General features: G+C 36.6%; 1 protein-coding gene across 1 annotated transcript in view; it reads left to right on the top strand.

Annotated features, from left to right (window-relative positions):
• Positions 1-19,934, top strand: part of LOC145979592 (phospholipid-transporting ATPase ABCA3-like) — a 234,895-nt gene extending 214,961 nt beyond the window's left edge. Inside the window, exons 2-5 of the mRNA XM_083112558.1 lie at positions 8,143-8,392; positions 12,208-12,293; positions 13,649-13,761; positions 19,794-19,934. Coding sequence (XP_082968684.1) covers positions 8,143-8,392; positions 12,208-12,293; positions 13,649-13,761; positions 19,794-19,934 — 590 coding nt within the window. The remainder of the gene's footprint in view (positions 1-8,142; positions 8,393-12,207; positions 12,294-13,648; positions 13,762-19,793) is intronic.
• The last annotated feature ends 884 nt before the right edge of the window (positions 19,935-20,818 follow it).

Raw genomic sequence — 20,818 nt, 5'->3', positions numbered from 1 at the left:
CTGTGATGATAGCCAGTTATTCACGGTCGTTTTCACTTCTTCATCAGTGTCTAAATGCTTGCAGCCTAGGAAGGTCTTCAGATGGCAGAAGAGGTAGTAGTCTCTAGGAGCAAGGTCTGGACTGTATGGCAGATGATTGAATACCATCCAGGCAAAAGATTTGATCAGATCTTCAGTTTGAACCACAGCATTTGGCCTTGCATTGTCATGCATCAGTACAACACTGGCTGGCAGCATTCCATGCCGTTTGTTCTGGATTGCTTGATGAAGTTTTCTTAGGGTCTCACAGTAGGAAGCTGAGTTAATTGTTGTTTTGTGGCAAAAAGCCCACTAACAAAATGCCCTGCCTGTCCCAAACCACAGTTGCCATGATCTTGCGCTTTGAAAGTGTCTGTTTTGCTTTCACTTTGACCGGTGATGATGTGTTGACCATCCACCATACAGTCAAGACCTTGTACCTAGCGACTATAGTGGAACCACAAGCAAAAAAACCTGCACAGACCTGCGACTCCTGTGAACCGTACTCCTGCATGGAGGGGAGGTGGAGAGTGGAGCATGGTTCCTTATGGCTCGAGCTAAACGGAAGAAGAGAAAGCTATGCAGGACTTTTCGTCCAAGGTTTTTTCCTTGCGGTCGCTCTATACCACCTCTTCAATCATCTGAAGTCCTTCTTGGGCAGCAAGCATTTAGACACTGATGAAGAAGTGAAAACGGTCGTGAGTAACTGGCTATCATCACAGACAGCAGAGAAGTAAATTTCAGAAATGGGTCATTCCACGTCAATTCATCCAGGCCATGTCACCCACCATCACCGATTTTGATGAAATTCGGTATGCTTATAGAACTTTTGATGCCGATTACAAAAATGACAACTTTTTTAAAATTGGTCAAGGGGTTCAGAAGTTACGAACTTTTTGAGAACTCCCTGTATGCCACATGCAGCTCCACTTTGAATGACAAGCATTAGATTATAAACGATCGTATCTTCCCTCGGGTTTGTCGTAGAAACTTCAAGTTTTTTTGGTTTTTTTTGTTCACAATAGTATAAGCTTTCATTGAAATAACGTTTCAGATGAATGCATCAATAAACATGTATTTTTATGTATAGTTTTATGTATTTTTTTAGAAAAATAAATGACTAACTTCAAGAGCGAATTTCATGCAATGCCCCCCCTTCAATTTCCCCACAATTTTATATGTAGGTACCTCAGAGTGTATACTAATGCCTGATGGAAAAATTAGGATGGGCGGTTCAGAGACAGGGTGATAAAAAAATCATTTGCATAAAATGACATTAAAAGTAAATTTTATTAAAAATGCTTATTTATTTAGCACAAAGCCTGAAGTACATTATATTTCAAGCTACAATATTCAAAATTTATGTTCACTATGTGTGAATGTAAGCATAGGAGTAACCTTGTGGGGGCAAAGGGAAGCTCTTGCCCTCTCCTAATTTATATATTAATTTAAAATTTGCAAGTAATAATTACAGTGGAACCCCGATTTAAGTTCCGCGATTTTACATTTTCCTTCATTTTGCATTAAATCGTGGTGGTTCAAACATAGCAAATTGTTTAGAAATTTTCCAAGATTTTACATTTTTCCATGTATTAAGTTTTTTTCAGCTTGGTCTCCTGGATAACTTAAAATCGACGTTCCACTGTAAATTAGTTTCAACAGTCTTCATTTTTTTTAAAAAAATTATATATTATATAATTATATATATAATCATCATTATTAACATTCCCAAATTTAGCAAATTTATCTTCGAGAACATTCTCTTTGTGCATTTTATCTCAATATGGAAGTTCTTTTTTGGCTACTCTTTATGGGGATATGTAATATGAAATAAGAATTAATACTACACATTTTAGCTGATTGAAGTTTTTTGAAATGGAGCTTTTTCGCCACATACCACAGAAAATATCCTTGTGACGGAATGGTTGGAACAGTAAAAATACTTGTATAGACTTCTTTAGTATAAAGCAACAAGTACGGCAATTATGTACCAATTCCGTAGAAATATTCAAGGCATAAATTTCTTAGTAATCATCTAGGCTGAAATGACAACAACCCACAGTGCAATGTGTCAGTGATTGCAAAGTACTACAACAGTACCAGGAAGTATGCACTAATTTGAATTTACAGGTTCCGTAAGTTACTTTTTACAAGTAACTGAGTTACAGTCAATCTTTAAAAAAGTTACACAGTTATTGTTACTGGTACTTTGAAAGTAACTGAGTTTCTTTTACAGTTACTCTAACAGTAACGTACTGTTAATGATCATTGATTTGTGTAAAAGTAACACAATATCAATGATCATGAAGACTTCCGTGTTTTACTTATGTTTCTAGTACATAATATGCATTCAAATATTTACATTATTACTGCTAATAAATGATGGAAAACACAGTCAGCTTTGCTTGAACGTTTATAATTAAAAAATCATTTGTATGCTGACCACGTTATTTCGAATATGGTGTCATTGATTCCACTTGCACCTATTTCTTTCTCCTCCATTCCAAGTTCAACAAGATCCAAAAATCCACTCCCTCGACAATGACTTTTTCCTAACTGGACAACAACATTCCAAACGAACACAGCAGTCTACCAAAAACAATGGAGTTTTCACATACAATTAGAAATGAATTACAGTAAAGCGTGGATGTTCTAAATTTAGCATGCATTGCCAGCAATTCCAAGAAAATCCTTTCACGTAGCATCCGGAGAAGGTACATATTTTATTTTTATAGTCTGGAACAGAATTGTCCAATTTAGCTATTTCCCTACTGCAAAAAGTAACTCTGTTACCGTTGTTAACGTTGCAGGTACTTACTTTTAAAAGTAGCTAGTTACAGTTAGAATTTCTAAACAAAAAGTAACTGTACTTGTAACTTTGTAACTATTTACTTCGAAACACTAGTTGTTTAACAGTCAGAGCAAAAATAGTACTATCTTAATGGGTGTCACTTGGAAACTATCTTCGGGTTGGGATAATCACAAAGTTTTCCATCGCATAAAAATATTGTCCAGGATTATTTGATAAATACATTTGAAAAATCACAATTATTACTCTTTATTCGTTCGTTCCTCAAGTGCCAGGAGGATCACAAAATATATTTAACTTGTAAATTTTAATTAATATATAAATTTGGGATAGGGCAAGTGCTTCCCTTTGCCCCCGCCAGGTTACGCCTATGCTTACATTCACACATAGTGAACATAAATTTTGAATATTGTAGCTTGAAACATAATGTACTTCAGGCTTTGTGCTAAATACATAAGCATTTTTAATAAAATTTACTTTTAATGTCATTTTATGCAAATGATTTTTTTATCACCCTGTCTCTGAACCGCCCATCCCAATTTTTCCATCAGGCATTAGTACACACTCTGAGGTACCTACATATAAAATTGTGGGGAAATTGAAAGGGGGGCATTGCATGAAATTCGCTCTTGAAGTTAGTCATTTATTTTTCTAAAAAAATACATAAAACTATACATAAAAATACATGTTTATTGATGCATTCATCTGAAACGTTATTTCAATGAAAGCTTATACTATTGTGAACAAAAAAACAAAAAAAAACTTGAAGTTTCTACGGCAAACCCGAGGGAAGATACGATCGTTTATAACCTAATGCATGTCATTCAAAGTGGAGCTTCATGTGGCGTACAGGGAGTTCTTAAAAAGCTCGTAACTTCTGAACCCCTTGACCAATTTTAAAAAAGTTGTCATTTTTGTAATCAGCATCAAAAGTTCTATAAGCATACCGAATTTAATCAAAATCGGGGATGGTGGGTGACATTTTCACAAAATTCTGGATGATTTCACATGGAATGACCCAAATGCATTTCTTCACTTTTAGATATATTTTGTTCAGCATTATAACCTGCCTAATAGAAGTAAATTCAGAATATGTCATAACATCATTTACTATGTAAGGTATATTTATCAAGAGATGCAGACTTTTTATATTTAAAAAAAAATGTACAGTGATTTATCCACATACACTTCAAACAGCCCTTTAGATGACCCAAAATTTTCTCAGTACTTCTCAAAAAGGCCCAATTTGTTTTCATTTTGGCTTTAAATGTACCTTACATCCCCTGTTAAATACAGACTTAACACCTCCAGATGAAAAATTCTAGTTAAACCTCTGATTTTTGTTTTGCAAAGGTTTGCTATCTTAGCAGTTCAACTATTAATTTCTAGTGACATGCGGTGATGTCGACACTTGGGGTAGCAATCAGTGGGGTGCCTAATGGGGGTTGGTGTGGGTCAACCCCCCCTCCCCCCCTTAGGGCCCAGTTTTCCTAAAAATAGAACGTCAAAGACAGGAAAAGATTGCAAAATGAGGAATGACCACTAAAAAGTATTACACGTAACTCCCACCCCCTTTCAAAAATAAAAAAAATTAATTTGATTTGACTACTGAGCCATAGATCCCAGGTTTGAATCTCGGCTTGTTCATGGATGTTCTTTGTGTGTGTGTCCCTTCATCAATTTAATTGTATCATCTTCGTGATTAGCCAAAAATGACACAAAGCGAAGTAAAATAAACCAAATCAAACAATCAATCAATGAATAATTTGATTTGATTTTTGTTACTTAGCGTTGCTTTTTGTCACATTTCGTTAATTGCAAAGACGATATGACAAAATTAATGAAGGGACACATTCGAACCCCGAACTCCTAGTGTTGTAGTGTGCTGTGATAACCACACCCCCAAGCTTGGCTAATTTGGTGGTTTAAGCCCACTTTATACAAAGAAAGGCTAATCGGGACTAGACCTACAGTTTAAAGTGGGGTCCGAACCATTATGTGCCTCCACCGGGTACCGATCTGGGACCATTTCCACTCCCCCATGGAGGTCGCCCGACAACAAAGATGAGAGGAAAGATCTAACCAAACTGCATTTTTCCTGAGTAGTAATTATCAATTAATTTTTTGAAACACCATCTTTGTATATAATTAACATTTTTTTCAAAAATTTTTCATTGCTTGATTTCTCTAATTTCTCCATCTCACGATCTTGTTACTGAAGGATCCAGGCTCAAGCCTTGGCCTGTGCACTTGTAACCACCTGCTCAATATAATCATTAATCAACGTTCATCGCCATGGGAAGTTAAGTAAAGTGATGGAAGAGAAAAACAAGAAAGAAAGAAAAATACAAATAATTTCCTCTCAGTGCATCTGCAGGGCACAGTGACATGTGAAATCAGGAGTCCAGAGTTCTCTGTTTATGATTGTTTCTCACAATTTTCTTAAGCTCATTAGCTACTTATCGCTATTAAATCTATACAGCTAGAAAATGTCATGGGATGTGGCAAAAATTTAATATATTAAAGGGGATAAACAGGTAACAAAACACACCTTTTTGTAGTTTCTTCAATAATATTAATTTGGCTTTCTGAGTTCTGGGATACATTTTTCATTCCAAATTATTTCATTATTCACTGCAGAGTACAACAAATAGGAACAAGAATGCATGCTTGTCACGGGTTTGAATCTCGGCCTGAATTGTTTTTTGTGAGGCCCTCTCAATTTCATCTTATCATCACTCATCCTTATTTTCGCGATGACCAAATGTGACAGAAAAGCGAGGTAAAATAAACCAAACCAACAACAACAATTTGAACACACGTTCTCTTGCCCAAATAAGTACATCCATGTTTATGACTGTTTAGTTTACCCATTTATTTTATTGGAGGCCAAGAAATTAGTATATTTGAATAAAACACTACTAAAACGAGAGCGAGAGAGAGCGTGAGCAAATATTTGTTATTTAATGATTATATATTCCATATTTGAAAAAAAAAGCATAATTTTTTTGTCTGCGCATAATTTGTTCCCATTTCATAAATAATAAAACTACAACCCAAATTATACATACATATTGTACAACGTGTAAAAGTTGTAGTGTAAATACAGAGAACATAAGTACTGCAGAAAATTTTCCCCTAAGTTCTTTACAGGATTTAAAAAGGAATCGAAGGGAAACCAATCCCCTATCTGTTCCTATAGGAGATAGACTGGGAGACCTGAAAGCACGGGCTTTCAACTATTGCAGTGTGGGGCGAAGGGACAATGGAGGTAGAGACAGAAATCTTCCCTTTTCCTTCAGGTGGTAGTTTCTACCTGGAACTGGTGAGGCAGAGGAAAAGCCAGCTAGAGTAGTGGGTCCTTCCAGCTTTGTCTGCAGTTCACATCGAGGGACGAGAAACGCTTGAAAAAAGTATTGCATGTGAACTATGGCTTCAACAACATAATAAATATTGTGATTTGAAAATAATTAGATATGTGAGATTGATTGATCTATCTCTGCTAGACTAGCTACTCCACAGTTCACTTAATGAGGGAAAATAACAGTGACGTGAAGTTCTAATACTGAAAATTACTATTTACAAATATGAAAAATGATTGTACGGATATTTTAAAAGGGGCATAAAGAGGAAAGCTTGCTTCCCCCAATTGGGAAGAAGTAATTGATAAAATTTTTGGAATTTTAAAAACTCATTGAACCAGATATTTCTTCTATTCATCTTTCAAGTTCTTTATCATTTACTTTGACAAATCAACTTTAACTCTAGTGTTGACTATCAAAATAATACATTTTTCTGCTACTCTTTTTTTTTCAAAATTAAAATGAACGATGATAGGGACCCCTTCAAGTTGTCCATAACTGTAACCTCTTCTTTTTCTGACTTCTTCCCAAGAATCCAGAGAGAAAATTGGACAACTGGGGTTGCTAGTCATAGACTCTTGTATGCTTTTTATCTCCGGAACTGCTACATCTGTTTGCTCAGTGACTGAACATGTTAAATAGTTGACTTTTGATTTCACCACTGAAGGTCTCAGGCTTGAATCTTGACCTGGAAATGCATGTTCTTTATTAGAGCCCCTTAATCAATTTCATGTAATCATCAGCCAAAGGTGGCACAAAGTGATGATAAATATCAAAAAACACAAATTTCAAACAAGCAGAATAATTGGCATGAAGTCAGTAGTATATCTTATGAAACTTAATACATTCATTGAGAAAATATACATTGCATTGGAAATTATTGGCTTTTTATTTTCAGGGAATGAGAGGAAAAAGAACAATTCTAATAACTACACATTTCATGGAAGAAGCAGATGTTCTGGGTGACCGAATAGCCATTATGTCACATGGACAAGTGAAATGTTACGGAACATCTATATTTCTCAAAGAGCTTTATGGTAAGATATCTGCTGTTTAAGTCTTGTTAATACTGAACACATTATTGGATTGTTTTAAAATTTTTCAAATAAAATAACTACAATTGGTTACTTACCCTTGCGTTGTACTATTTGCATCCAATTGGAAATTAGTGCAACTGGACTTAGTTATTACAGATGAAAGGACAAACATAAAGGTACACACACACCAAAGCTAGATTCAAACCCACAATTTGAATGTGCGTGGCCACAGTTATACAAGATTCTTAAACAAAAATTTTGTGCAATTGATTTAGTCTACTTTCTTAAGTGGTTAATTGCAATGTTATTTAAATGAAACTAAGAATTAAAAACTCGGACAAATCACAATATGTACCTTGTTTTTTCATCCAAATTTCTGCATTGATATTGAATCTTGTACAAGCTTAAAAAAATGATTGATTGAGTTGGTGTTTTAAGTGCCCTTTATGGACAGTAAGGCTAATTGGGACTGGACCTACAGTTTTTAAAGTGGGATGTGAACCACTTGCATATCCACTGTTCACTAACCATGTCTTAAATATGTAGAAATTTCAGAAAAAAATGTCTGTTCAACCAGGACTTGAAGCAAGGTCTTCTACATACTGTTTTTTTGCCTGTGTGAAAATGTCGCAGCAATGGAACCTGTTGTCTGTGTAACAGTGATAATGTTGACAGTGCCTAGTTTCCCCCAACATCACCTATGTGTACCAAGTTATATTGTTTAATTAGTTTAAAATGGGTTAAAAAGGATAGAAACGTTATGTCCTGATAATGTCATTGAAGCCACCAGAATGGCATAGCTAAAAACAAGGTATACGTGATTTTATCAGTTTTAATATGTTTATGGGACGTAGAATGAATTGCCATCTTTTCCAGGATGAACTGCTCTAAAAGTGCTCATATTTTCTTTTCATAGGAGCAGGATATCATCTGACTGTTTCGAAAGGTAGCACTTGTGATGTAAAGAAACTGAGAGAGATTATTCAGCGTCTAGTGCCAGATTCATCAGTGAAATATAACACTGATACAGACGTTACTTACATCCTACCATGTGATCACTCGGAGAAATTTCCAGAACTCTTTTTGCATCTGGAAAACTGCAAGGAAGAGTTAGGCATTCATGGAATTGGGGTTTCAATAACAACCATGGAAGAAGTGTTTATTAAGTAAGTTACTGTAATTCATTTTCTGCCTGAGTGGTAAAAAGATAAACAAAGCCTGTCATTTATTTCTACAACTAGCTGATTACGTGGCATTGCCTGGGTATTTATTTATTCCAATCTTCTATTAGACAGGAATATAATGAATTCTAACTATAGTGTAAAATGAACTTGGAGTTGAATGGCATTGGGAGTATAACTATTCATCTCAGGGATTCCGAAAACTATGGATTCCACACTAATATCGGTCGTTTTACATGTCACCCCCTTCCAACCCCCAACTCCTAGGGGTGCCAGTGGTGTCTTACCCTCACAGTATTTCTTTCCAGATTGTAAGTCATATGTGTACCAAGTTTGGTCATCATGAATGTCACCAATTAGCTTAGAGACTCCGAAAACTATGGAGTCGACACTAATCTAAGGTCCTCTTCAGCACAGGTCAGTACATACGGAAGCACTTCACATCAATTTCTAGGTAAGCACGGGGGGTAGTGCAACAGAGGGGTGAGGTGGGGGTAGGAAGCAACGATGTCAGATCTCTCAGATTTTCTCTCTGCCGGGCCTATTACGGTGCTTGCTGAGCTAGAGCTCTGATTCTCTGTCGTCTGCTGGACGGTAGAGGTCTCAACACAGGGTGCGGTGTTGCAACCACTTGCAATGCATTTTCCGTTCTGTGGATTTTTAACGGATTGACGTTCCGAGGGTGAAAAGCATGCTCTGAAATCTATCAGCTTGTGTTTGTTATTGTGGTGTTCTTCTGTGTTTTCGTTAGTTTCTTGATATATTCATGTTGCATTGTTGTTTCTATTTCGTTAATTATTATTTATTGTTGCATTAGAGTTCGGTGCATGAAGTAAGCAAGGAGAACAATGGCATGTTTTTCTCCAGAATGCTACAAGAAATAGCATAAATAAGGTAAATAAATGTTTGTCCTCGGCCGAACAGTGTTGAACATGTATGCCTATTTCCAGGCAAATAAATTATTGGCAGCATCAACACAATGAAGACTGCCACTCGAATGACATCTGAAGCAACGGGGATAGCTATGTCAGAGGTCGACTGTTATTAAAATTAAGAAAGACTTTAATGAAAACAAAGAGGGAAACTTTCTGCACAAAGTAAGAAGAAGAATGATATGGGGCGATTCGTCTTGAAAAATATGATAGTTTTACCCAGGCTGCTATTAGGAGGACAGTTCATGTTATGTATAAGGAAAATGAGCTACCGACTTTGGGAAAACTTCATAAAATCATCAATGTTGAACATGATTTTCCTAAAATGTCACTCTCAATTTTATGGCGTAAACATAACAACATAAGAATATGTTGTTATGTTTTAAAAACAAATTTAAAGGTTCCTGTACAAATATTTAAAATATGTAAAATTTTAATTGCTACTTATCATTAATTAGATGAAGGACCGTGCGAAAAAGAAACCATTTGTTCCATGTTCTCGATTTAATTGAACAAGTTTGTTTAAAGTTCATTTCATTCTCAGATAAGCTAATCGAGACTAGAGTATAAAATGGAATCCGAACCATTGTTCACATGACTCCACAGGGAATCAAACACTCTACTCGATTACAAGACAACATGGTTAATAACTACCCTTTTTCTTTTAATTTTGTACAGAGTTTTCTTAAAATATCAGCTGTCATCCGAAAATGCCCTGATTCTTTGGCGAACTCACATTAAGCAATGGTTTTTTTTTTTCATTTTAAATATCATTGCTAATATGTATCATTTAAATAATTATGAAATTGTGCATTTACCAAAGGCATATATTACTTTCTAAACATAGAAATATCGTGATTGTTCAGTAGTACAGATGTAACGGAATCAAAAGAAAGCGAAAATATTAATTTGTGGAAGAGAAAATTCGAATACTACTGAGAATTGAAACTAAACAATGAGTGTGAAGCCAGAGAGGTAAAGCTATAAGCTATGTGGTGGGCTTTGTCAGTAACTGACTGCTTTGTTTGTTTCAATTGTCATTTTCTGACCCAAAGCTGGATACGGGTCTGGTTCCAATGTCCATTCATGTTTGTTTAAATTGACAAGAAATGATTGCTACCTCTACATTTCAGCCCATTTAATGCATCAAATGTAAAGATTTACATTTGAAATCCTAAAAAATATGCCTAATGTGACTTTGCGTGCACCTCTCATCCCTTCACTGAAAAAAAAAAAAAATGGCGTCGGCTGGAGTGACCACGAGAATGAAGTGCGTAGCGAAAGTGTAAGTGCTTGCTGTTTTTAATTTGTTACACTTTAAACATTTCAATATCTTCGTGCCAAGAAGGAAGTAGGAGTTATTTCTGGTATGTACCGAACTGCCGTGAACAAGCCTGTAGCTCATTTTTGACATTTTATTTTTCATCCCCTCTCACCCTCCATCCCGATAGGTGATGAACTTGGAGTTGAACGGCATTGGGAGTGTCACTATTAATCTTAGCGACCCCACAAACTATGGATTCCAGAGTAATATCGGTCGTTTTCGATTATTTTTACATGTCACACCCTTCTCACCCCCACCCCTAGGGTGCCAAGGATATCTTACCCCCACAGTATTTCTTTCGAGATTGCAAGTGATACGTGTACCAAGTTTGGTTGAAATTGCTCCAGACAATAGAAGATAGATTCTGTTAATGTCCTCATAAATATAAAAGCAAAATTTCACATGCAGTTTTTTTAACACACTGGAGTGCATAGCCATTCTTGAAGCAAAACAAAAAAAGTCTAATTTCATAGAACCATGCTGATATTCTAAAGTGTTGAAGTAGAAGATCTGTTTGAAGACCTTCACAAGAATCTTTATGTAGATTGAATTCTTTATCATCCAGGTATCCTTAGTAGAGGATGGAGTAAAAAAAGTTGGCTTCTGGTTCCAAAGTTTTGCATCTGCAGATCTGGCTCCAAGTTTCAAAGGTTTCCCTCTGCATATATCTCTCCAGGTTCCAAGATTTTCCATCCACAGACCTAGCTTTAGGTTCCAAAGTTTTGCATCTGCAGACCTGGCTCTAGGTTCCAAAGTTTTGCATCTGCAGAGCTGGCTGCAGTTTCCAAAGTTTTGCATCTGCAGGTCTGGCTCCAGGTTCCAAAATCTTGCATCTGCAGACCTAGCTCCAGGTTCCAAACTCTTGCATCTGCAGACCTGGCTCCAGGTTCCAAAATCTTTCATCTGCAGACCTAGCTCCATGTTCCAAAATCTTGAATCTGCACACCTGGCTCTAGGTTCCAAAATCTTGCATCTGCAGACCTAGCTCCAGGTTCCAAAATCTTGAATCTGCAGACCTGGCTCCAGGTTCCAAAAATCTTGAATCTGCAGACCTGGCTCTAGGTTCCAAAATCTTGCATCTGCAGACCTGGCTCTAGGTTCCAAAATCTTGCATCTGCAGACCTACCTCTAGTCTTGCATCTGCAGACCTGGCTCTAGATTCCAAACTTTTGCCTTTTCAGATGTGGCTGTAAGTTTCTTAGTTTTGCATCTCCAGATCTGGCCCCTGGTTCCAAAGTTTTGCATTTGCAGATCTGACTAGAAATTACAGCTATTCTTGTGAATGCTGCAGGAAGATTTCTAAAGAAATATATTTTGTTAGAAAGCTGGACTTCTTAAAGTGGTTCTTACTTTACACTGAAAGTATAATTAGGTTATTAATAATAAACAAGTTTTTCATACAGTATTATTTTTGTGCAAACTTTTCTTTTTTTTAAATATTACATTGCGTTGAGTTTAATCATAGACAAGGACCTGAAGTGAAATGATGCCTTCTCTAATAAAGGCAGAAAATATTCATTATATTATTACTGTTATTATTACAGGTCAGGGGAGACATCAGAAGAGGATGGTGGAAGCAACCGATCACTACCGTCAGAGTCTTTAGCAGGCAGCCAAACTAACTTGGAAGGTAAGATTCACAAGTTTTCATTTTCACAATTTTCTCAACATTCATAATAATTGCAACACAGTAAGCCCCACACCAAAACATAATCAATTGCATTAAGAATTAATTTAAAAGTAACATTATTATGGATACAGTTGTAACAATTAATTATCCCTGCTGAAAATTCTGTCTGCTACTTTCAGTTGATGAACCAGTGTTTTCAAACATTTACTGTGTTTAGATTTTGAAATATATGCAATAACAAATTGTTAATCAGGAGAATTGAAATGTTGAATTTACAGCCTATATGTTGTACTAGACACACTGCATGCAATATTACATATAATACTGAAAAGAATATTTCACTTGAAGTTTCTCTACTGTACACATACTGTACATTAGACCTACTGAAGGTGTTGTATGAAACCATTGAGTTTCAGTAGATTTGAGAGAACCACAGTAGAGTACGATTGATAATAGTAGATTCTGTCTACTGCAACCAGTAGAAATTTCCAGCAGAGATGGGTAGTGACAAATACAATGTAAGTTGTTATTTTTGTGCTATATTTTCATAAGAATCTTACAAGGACTATTCCTATTTCGAATTGGGGGTTGGCCCCTCCCCACATCAATCCTGGTAGTCTGTCACATTAAGAGATGTACATAACTTTTATGATGTCTTTGTATCGAAAATACTATTGTTTTCATGGTTCTGTGTATGCCATGACAATTGTACTCAATATACTGCATAGTAATGCATTCTAAATTACCACACTATAGAACAGAGGGAAAAATGTCAAATGCTAAATTTCGAACCTTTCTTCTTTGTGACTTTTGCTGCAGCTAGGAAACAAAGGATCTTTTTTTTCTGTAAAGAAGGCATGCATTTGAGAGAAAATGACCATCTTTTATGGGGTCAGATAAGGGGGGGGGGGGTTGTTCATAGATACTCTAAACAATTGCAAATTATGAGAATAGAGTTCAAAAAAAGAAAGGGGCACAATAATGGGTCCAAAATATATTCTCGTTTCACGTGCAGAAATATTTTGTTACAGCTCGGTATGTTACGAGAAACAGGTTTAATTCCCTGGAATTTTGAGACATATTTCTGCATAAAGTGGTTCTGGGTTTCACCCAGCCTCTCGACAATGGTTACTGGCTGGGGCTGACCCTGAACTCCATAGCTGGGAATATGTGGAGCCCTACCTTCACATATTTTATGTGACTTCAAGTCACAGGGGAAAGTTGTAGCTTTTTTGTTACAATTTTTTTTCACTACAGTCATCAGAAGAAAATACAATAGATATCCAACTGTAAATGAATCAGTTGATATTCATCTGACTGCCAAGGCAGAAGTTATCATCATATTTTTCTTTCAGCTTCACATGCGAAACGAAGAACAGGTCTAGGACTAGTAGTTCAACAATACCTAGCACTGTTGCTTAAGAGAATCAAGTATACATACAGAAGGTGGATCATCTTCATTCCCCAGGTACATATATTATATTAAGTTTCTATTCATTATTTAAAACAGATAACACTTCATAAGCTTCTCATTCACATCACATGGGGCTCAGTGGAGTTGGAAAAACACTTTCATTGCATATTCATAGTTTGTTGAATTAGTTTGAAGATGATAATTATTGTTGACAAATCACGATCTTACAGTTACCTTATTGGCAAATTTTTGTCATTTATCACTATATAGTTTACATTTTTGACTTTTGGTTTCCAAATTCATTGTTATGTATTTTTTTTTGGGAGGTGGTGGGTGCTCCAATGATGGAAATCAACTGTTTGTGTAACGTTATCTGTTATAAATACATAAATTGTAAGCCATGGTAGCATGGTAGTTAGGGTGTCTGCTACCATGGTAGAGACCCCGGTTCAATCTCTGGTGAGGGGGAACCGGAATTTTTCCTCCTGGTCAAGTGGCTCTATTCTCTCACATGAAAGAAACGCTATCTATTCCTGCTCAGTTAATAATACCATGCTGCCATTTACAAAACTATGAAACTACAAAAACAACTGCGCATCAGATTCCGCATAGTGTACACAACAATACCCGAGAACAATTCACGTTACCCGATCTGAAGTTGGAATAAACTTTCCTGCCCGAACCTAGATCGGGCAACCTGCTTAACGTTACACATTGCAACCCCGAACACAGCTCGGGTAACCTGCTTGTAACTCAATTTATAAAATTGAAACACCCACTTAAGGGGTTAAATTAAATGTTACACGTATTTTGCAAACACTTACTGTCAATGACTATCAACAGTGTTCCCAAGACCTGTACAAATGCTGGTCAAAGTGTATTGCCTCCTCTGTATATTTAAGGTGATAAAGTCCTTTGAAATTTGAAGGTAATTACTTGTTTTCTTTCCTAAAAAATAAAGTTTGGTTCTTTTATTGGCGAACCTTGTATTACATAGAAATTTCAGCACAAAAATGCAGGCTCGAGCCCCAGTCGGGCATACATTCTCGACAAAATCTCTATGCTGTACCAGATGGCCATAACTAAAGTTGCTGTATTCAGAGCCTTCTGGAGCCTGTTTGAAGCAACAGATTGCAGTGAAACTTCATATACAGGCTATGGAGACCATGGAAAAGTGAATGCTGAAGAAAAAAAATAGTTCAAATTTTCACCACCAGGTGAAGTAACAACCACCAGTAATTTGAGTTCATGTTGGCAGGCCCGTAGCCAGGCAGGGCCAGGGGGGGCTGAGCCCCCCTTGGAACTGCCATGAGCCCCCTTGTCATTGCCATCAGCCCCCTTGACAGTAGGTAAAACCATTTTGTACAATTTATTTGCAGTGAAGAATGAAAATGTAGACAGCAGATATTATTTGCTCACAACTTTGGTGAAGGATAAATTCACAGAGCATGAACAGCAGCGGCAAGTATTTAGAAGATTATCTTCTGTAGACTTTAGATAGTTCCTTCATAGGGGAATTTCTTTATCTGTACCTTCGCTGCCTCTGTTGCAACCTCCCCTTTGGACAGAAATCAGTGACTTTGACGTCATCATGAAAATTCCCTCCGCATCTGCATCTAAGGTTAACAGCTCCCAAGTTTTGGGAATGAAGGGCTGGGTGTTTCATTGCTTCAGCCAGAGGTGGAATGTACTCTAGGTACTAAGATTGAATATTGTTCATTTTTTCTTGCATGATATAAATACGTATCTGTATTATCAAAAGTAGTATGGAGTGTGTAGTAAGGGACAATTTCAGTAGTATTCAATTAACACATCAAGTGGTATTTTAAAAGATATAGAAAAAATGTAGTATTTGTTTATTTCTAAAATTTATGTAACATAATGACCCCCTCCAACACACACACAATTTGCCTTCATATAATAATGTTAAACTATGGAAAATGGACTTGGTTTACAAAGCTCCCCCTGATAACCTTTGAGCCCCCCCCCCCCTATAGATCAATTCTAGCTACGGGCCGGCATGTTGGTGCTCAATATGCAGCCAGTCAACATGAATGACACTTTGGAAGCATAAGACAGCATTATCAATGGACTCACAAAGTGTTTCCTGGGATGTTATTGTTCCGTCCACCAGATTTCAGTGCCACATTTTAACCTGGTGTTGAAAATATGAACTTTTCTTTTGTTTTGTTAGCATTCACTTACCCAAGGTCTGCATAGCCTTTATACCAAGTTTCAATGCAATCTGATGTTTCAAAGTTTAATTGTGGTCACCTGGTATCTGAAATGATTCAAGCCTTTCCAAAATGCAACTGAAATTATAAAAGGATACACTGTAGCTATTGCACATAATTTTGAATGTACATGGTATACCCATGAAATTTTTATTGGATACGGGATCCATATGCAATTTTTTAATACAGAGTAACTTATATGCAACTTATTTTCAAATGTTAAAATTACAGAACTGTACAAGGAACTTAAAAGTTTGTTACGTTTATGTATGAAACACTCCTTAGTTGAGAATGCATGGAACCCAACCTCTACAATTTTGGTTCTTGCTTTACAGAACCAAAAAAAGCTTTAAAGAAAGCTAGCTTTGGTTCCAAAGAGCTCGAGCCCATCACAAATTACAGTTTTGAGAACCCAAATTAAACAGATAAGGGAATATGTGCTTCATCCTGAGTGGTATGGTAATTGATATACTCTAGATTCATAACAACATTGATGTAGTAGATAAACAGTAGTAAAGTCCTTGGCCCTCGTAAACGTATCCAACAATGTACATAAATCATGTGGATTTTATCCAGGATATTAATTATTGTACAATGCTAAAACCAGCTCTGGCTGAACATAATTCAGTGCTGTAGTCTTAAATTTTCCACAGGGTATATACTAAGAGGTGTTGTGAAATGTTGAAACCATGTTTGCATTAAGTATGTGGATAAAATCATTTTACTTCTACAAAATATGTTATTGATGGTATTGGCATAAAAGATTCATATGAGAAGGCATTTCTAATATCAAAGTGCTTATTTTAATGATTGTGTAAATTGTCAGTGCGTGTATATACTGTTAATAACTTTAATAATAATGCTAATAACACTACAAATGAACAACTTAGAAGTAAATGCTTTGAAGAACATACTACTTACATTGAGCAATAGGAAAAGAAACAATTATCCCATTTTTTCATTCTATCAGTGTTTAAAACTAAAATACAAATACCTCAATTGTCATGCTTAAAGAAAGAGTTTTTATAGTTCACTGCCAATTGTTGCGAGAAAGAGAAACATTGTTGATACTTTCGCATGGAGCTTACTTGATTTTTTGAAATCTCATGTCATGTTAAGTATAACTTTTACATTGGTTAGTCAAATGATAGCAATGAAATGCATGTATCCATACCCTCTCCCCACTTCTCAACATTATGTTCCTGAAAGTATAAGTATATGCATTGTAGCAGAAGATATATGCTAATGAGCAGGGAACAGATTTATATGTAGTAAAAATGTGCTAAATATGTAAATCCATATTTAGTTATTCGCACTGAAATATGGAGTTAAATATAGACTTAAAATTGAAAAAATTTTAGCTTTTTAATAGTGCACTAAACAAGCTACATAAAATACAGTCTTGGCATTGTAACTATTACTGTGAGTGTCTTGAAGAGAAACCAGAAGCGAATCCTGTACGTGTGCCACAAATCGTTGCTCCTGGCACTGCTGTGGGTCACACAACTAGTGTCGAGGGTGGAGTTAGTAATGAGCTGCTTGACTTGGGACTCTCTTCCAATGTTCACAAAATAATGTTTCTAATGGCCAGGTGTTTAATGCCTCTTCGGACTTTGTCAGTTATTTGGTCACATGGGGATATGTAGTTATTGCGGGAATATGGAGTATATGTTGAGAAATGTTCTCAAATATGGAAATACAGTAAAACCTGTCTACCCTGGAACATGATGGTTCCGAGCAAAATTTTCCATCTTATCAGTTTTCCTTCTTATACAGGGTTGACTTTAAATACAGTATCAAGCGCTGCAGGAAATAATGGAAAGACAGATTTATATTTCGGATTACTTATAATGTAGAGTACTAATGCATGTACGTACATGAATAAAAATGCAATACATTCATCAATTTCATCATATCATCACTCATCCCCATCTTCGCAAATTAGCCAAAAGTGGCACAAAAAGCGAAGTAAAATGGACACTCACAAACATCCATGCCCATGCCGGTATTCGAACCCGGGACCCCTAGTATCGTAGCATGATGTGCATAGAGGGAAAGAGAAAGATTGAAAGATGGAATAAGAGAGGTGAAGAAAGATTGAGATAAAAGTGAAGAAAAATAAAGAAACAAAGAGAGGTAACAAGAAAAATAGAAAGATGACGAAAGAACAGAGGAGAAATAGACAAAGAAAGGTGGAGAAAGATGGTAAGAGATGAAAGAAAGAAACGGAATCGTAACAGCTATGAGTATTGTAGCGCATTCTTTCATATCAACAATGTTACTGATAAGCGAGTGGCAACAGAGGCATGTTCCACTTACAGTATTGCATTGTTTTCTTGCGTGCGAAAAAAATAAAGAAAGAAATTTCCGTGTTACTGAGAATAAAAAACATCTCGTTGGTCTTTAAATGGTGTTCCGTTTCCACGTTAAGGAGGTTTCTGCCTTAAGGCGAAGAGGGACAATTACGCACCAGGATTGCATTTATTCCAATATCGTCGGAATGAGCAATGCTACTAAAAAGATCTCCGCCAGAAATGAAGAGTATGAATATCTCCCCATGTGGCAAGTGGAAGCGGTTTCCTAAGTTGATTATTAAGCCTTATACGATTTTTGAAAAATATGATGAATTAGTATTTACCGAATCCCATGTATTCCTTATGGGACATCAACTTCAACTTCAAGTTACGGCTCATCAAATGGGAGTTTCGACTTTTCCTACTGCTATGACATAGTTCTACGTGTCCTTTTTCCGTCCATGTACTTTTCTACGTCATCGGATGTTTGATATTCCCGAGAGAACGAATAAAATAATGGTCCCATAAGCCTAGTGCATTTCTCCTTGCCTCCTACGGCCATCCTCGCAGTGTTGCCAAACCTGATGTGCATAATAGAGCTAAATTTCACCATTAATATAGCTAAAGAGGAATTTCAAGGAGCTAGATTAACGAAGGCTGCATAAAGTGCCTACTAGGGTAATTTTAGTTGTCAGAGGGGTGGGGGTGCTGCTATTACCGTTAGCTTTAAAGTGATGGTAATTTATTCTTAGTTTTCACCGCCTGGATTTGGCGGCATCACCCATCTCAATAATCCAATGATGTTACTATAAAATCGAAAATAAAGGGTTCCCGGATAACAAAATTGTCATCTTCATCCTAGCCACAGCGCTATATATAAAAATACATGGGGAGGAAAGAAGAGGTTGGTGACGCAGCCTATGGCTATACGAATATCACGCCACGTGCAAAATGTAAACTCATGGCAAAAGTTCCTATTTATGTGCCGGAGCCAGTGGTGGCATCATAGTGGGGCAGAGGGCGGGTGCCACAGTTCACAGTCAAATGAGTGCACGAAAGAGCCAGATCTGGCTCCAAAAGAGCGAAGTTGGCAACAGTGATCAGCAGCTGCCCCAGCGAGAAAGACCTAGGGGAAATTGTCCCTCCTCGCCTTAAGCAGGTCATTTTCAGGTATAAAAATGGTCGGTTCTGGGGACTTTTTTTTTTCCGTATTTACAGGTTTCCTTCTTATAGATGTTCCGGGATATGCAGTTTTTACTGTACTATGTAACAATTACTAAAATATGTAAAATATGTGCCAAAACCTAATGTATGTACAAATATGGAGAATAAAATCTACGTGCCATGATCTGTAAACATAATTCAAATTATAATTGATTTCAGCTTCATACATAAATGTGTATTTACATACTACAAATCCGTTTCCTGCTAATGAGTAAGATTATTTAGGGAGTATAAGCCATTATAGCACTGTATACCTTGACTACAGCCCTGATATAATTGTTACTTTTAAGGGAAAAGATCAGGTTATTAATACTTTTATCATTTCTCTCAATAGGCATTAATACCAATTGTAATAATGATCCTGGCAGTATACACATCAACTGTGGTGACGGAACAACCAGAGGCTGCACCTCCGCTGAAACTTATGCTTGACATATATGGTCACACGAATGTTCTCAACAGTTGCCCTGCATAGCTCTCCTATTTCCCTCAATCTAGTAACCAATTCACTGCTGCAATGTGGTAACAAGTCATACGGACATATTTCTGTGACAAATCATCCTTTACCGGAGGATGCCCGTGTAAGTATACTGATTAATTTTCTTCTATTGTTTAAATATTTCCTCTGGTTTGCATTTGTTATTTGTATTATGCAGGCATACATTATAAACTTTGTGTAGCTTAAATTTGTGATATTTTTGGATATACTTTTTCTTGGGTGGGGAGACACACCTCCTTTCAGCTAGCACCAACTAGGGGTATTGTTAGTTTTAGGTGATGTCTTCAGGAGTGATCACTTCAGGTGTGTATCATCAGAGAGGAATCACCATGTTAACTGATGATTCATGGTTTTATATTCTATGCGATCAAAAGTTTCCGGACACACCGCAAAACATGTGTTTATCATAGAGGGTGACACAGTACTGCCATCTTCCATGTGGAACACAAGGTCAGCGATCTCAGTAGTCTGCAGACAGTGCGAGACAGCAGTATGGGACGGTCTGAGGAACTCATGGACTTTCAATGTGGTCAGGTGGTTGGGTGTGACTTGTGTAAGAAGTCTGTGCATGAGGTTTCCACCCTCCTAAACATCCCTAGGTCCACTGTTTCCGTTGTCATAGTGAAGCGATGCATACATTTACGTCTGACATTTTAACCGCTTTCATGCTGCCTTCCGTCGAAGACCAGTTCAGGGATATTACTTTTAACAATTTTTAACTATTCACCTTTAATGTCAACATTATTTATGTTTGTAAACTGATACCACTTTGAACCAATACCGATAATTGAATATTGCAAAAATTGAAATTTGTTTGAAATATTGATCAATATTTGTGTGTAAATATTCTTCTCCAATTA

This window comes from Lepisma saccharinum, chromosome 26 (assembly GCF_977018435.1).
Source record: "Lepisma saccharinum chromosome 26, izLepSacc3.1, whole genome shotgun sequence".
Lineage (NCBI taxonomy): Eukaryota > Metazoa > Arthropoda > Insecta > Zygentoma > Lepismatidae > Lepisma > Lepisma saccharinum.
The sequence above is the reverse complement of the archived record's forward strand: the minus strand, read 5'-3'. Positions and strand labels throughout refer to the sequence as shown.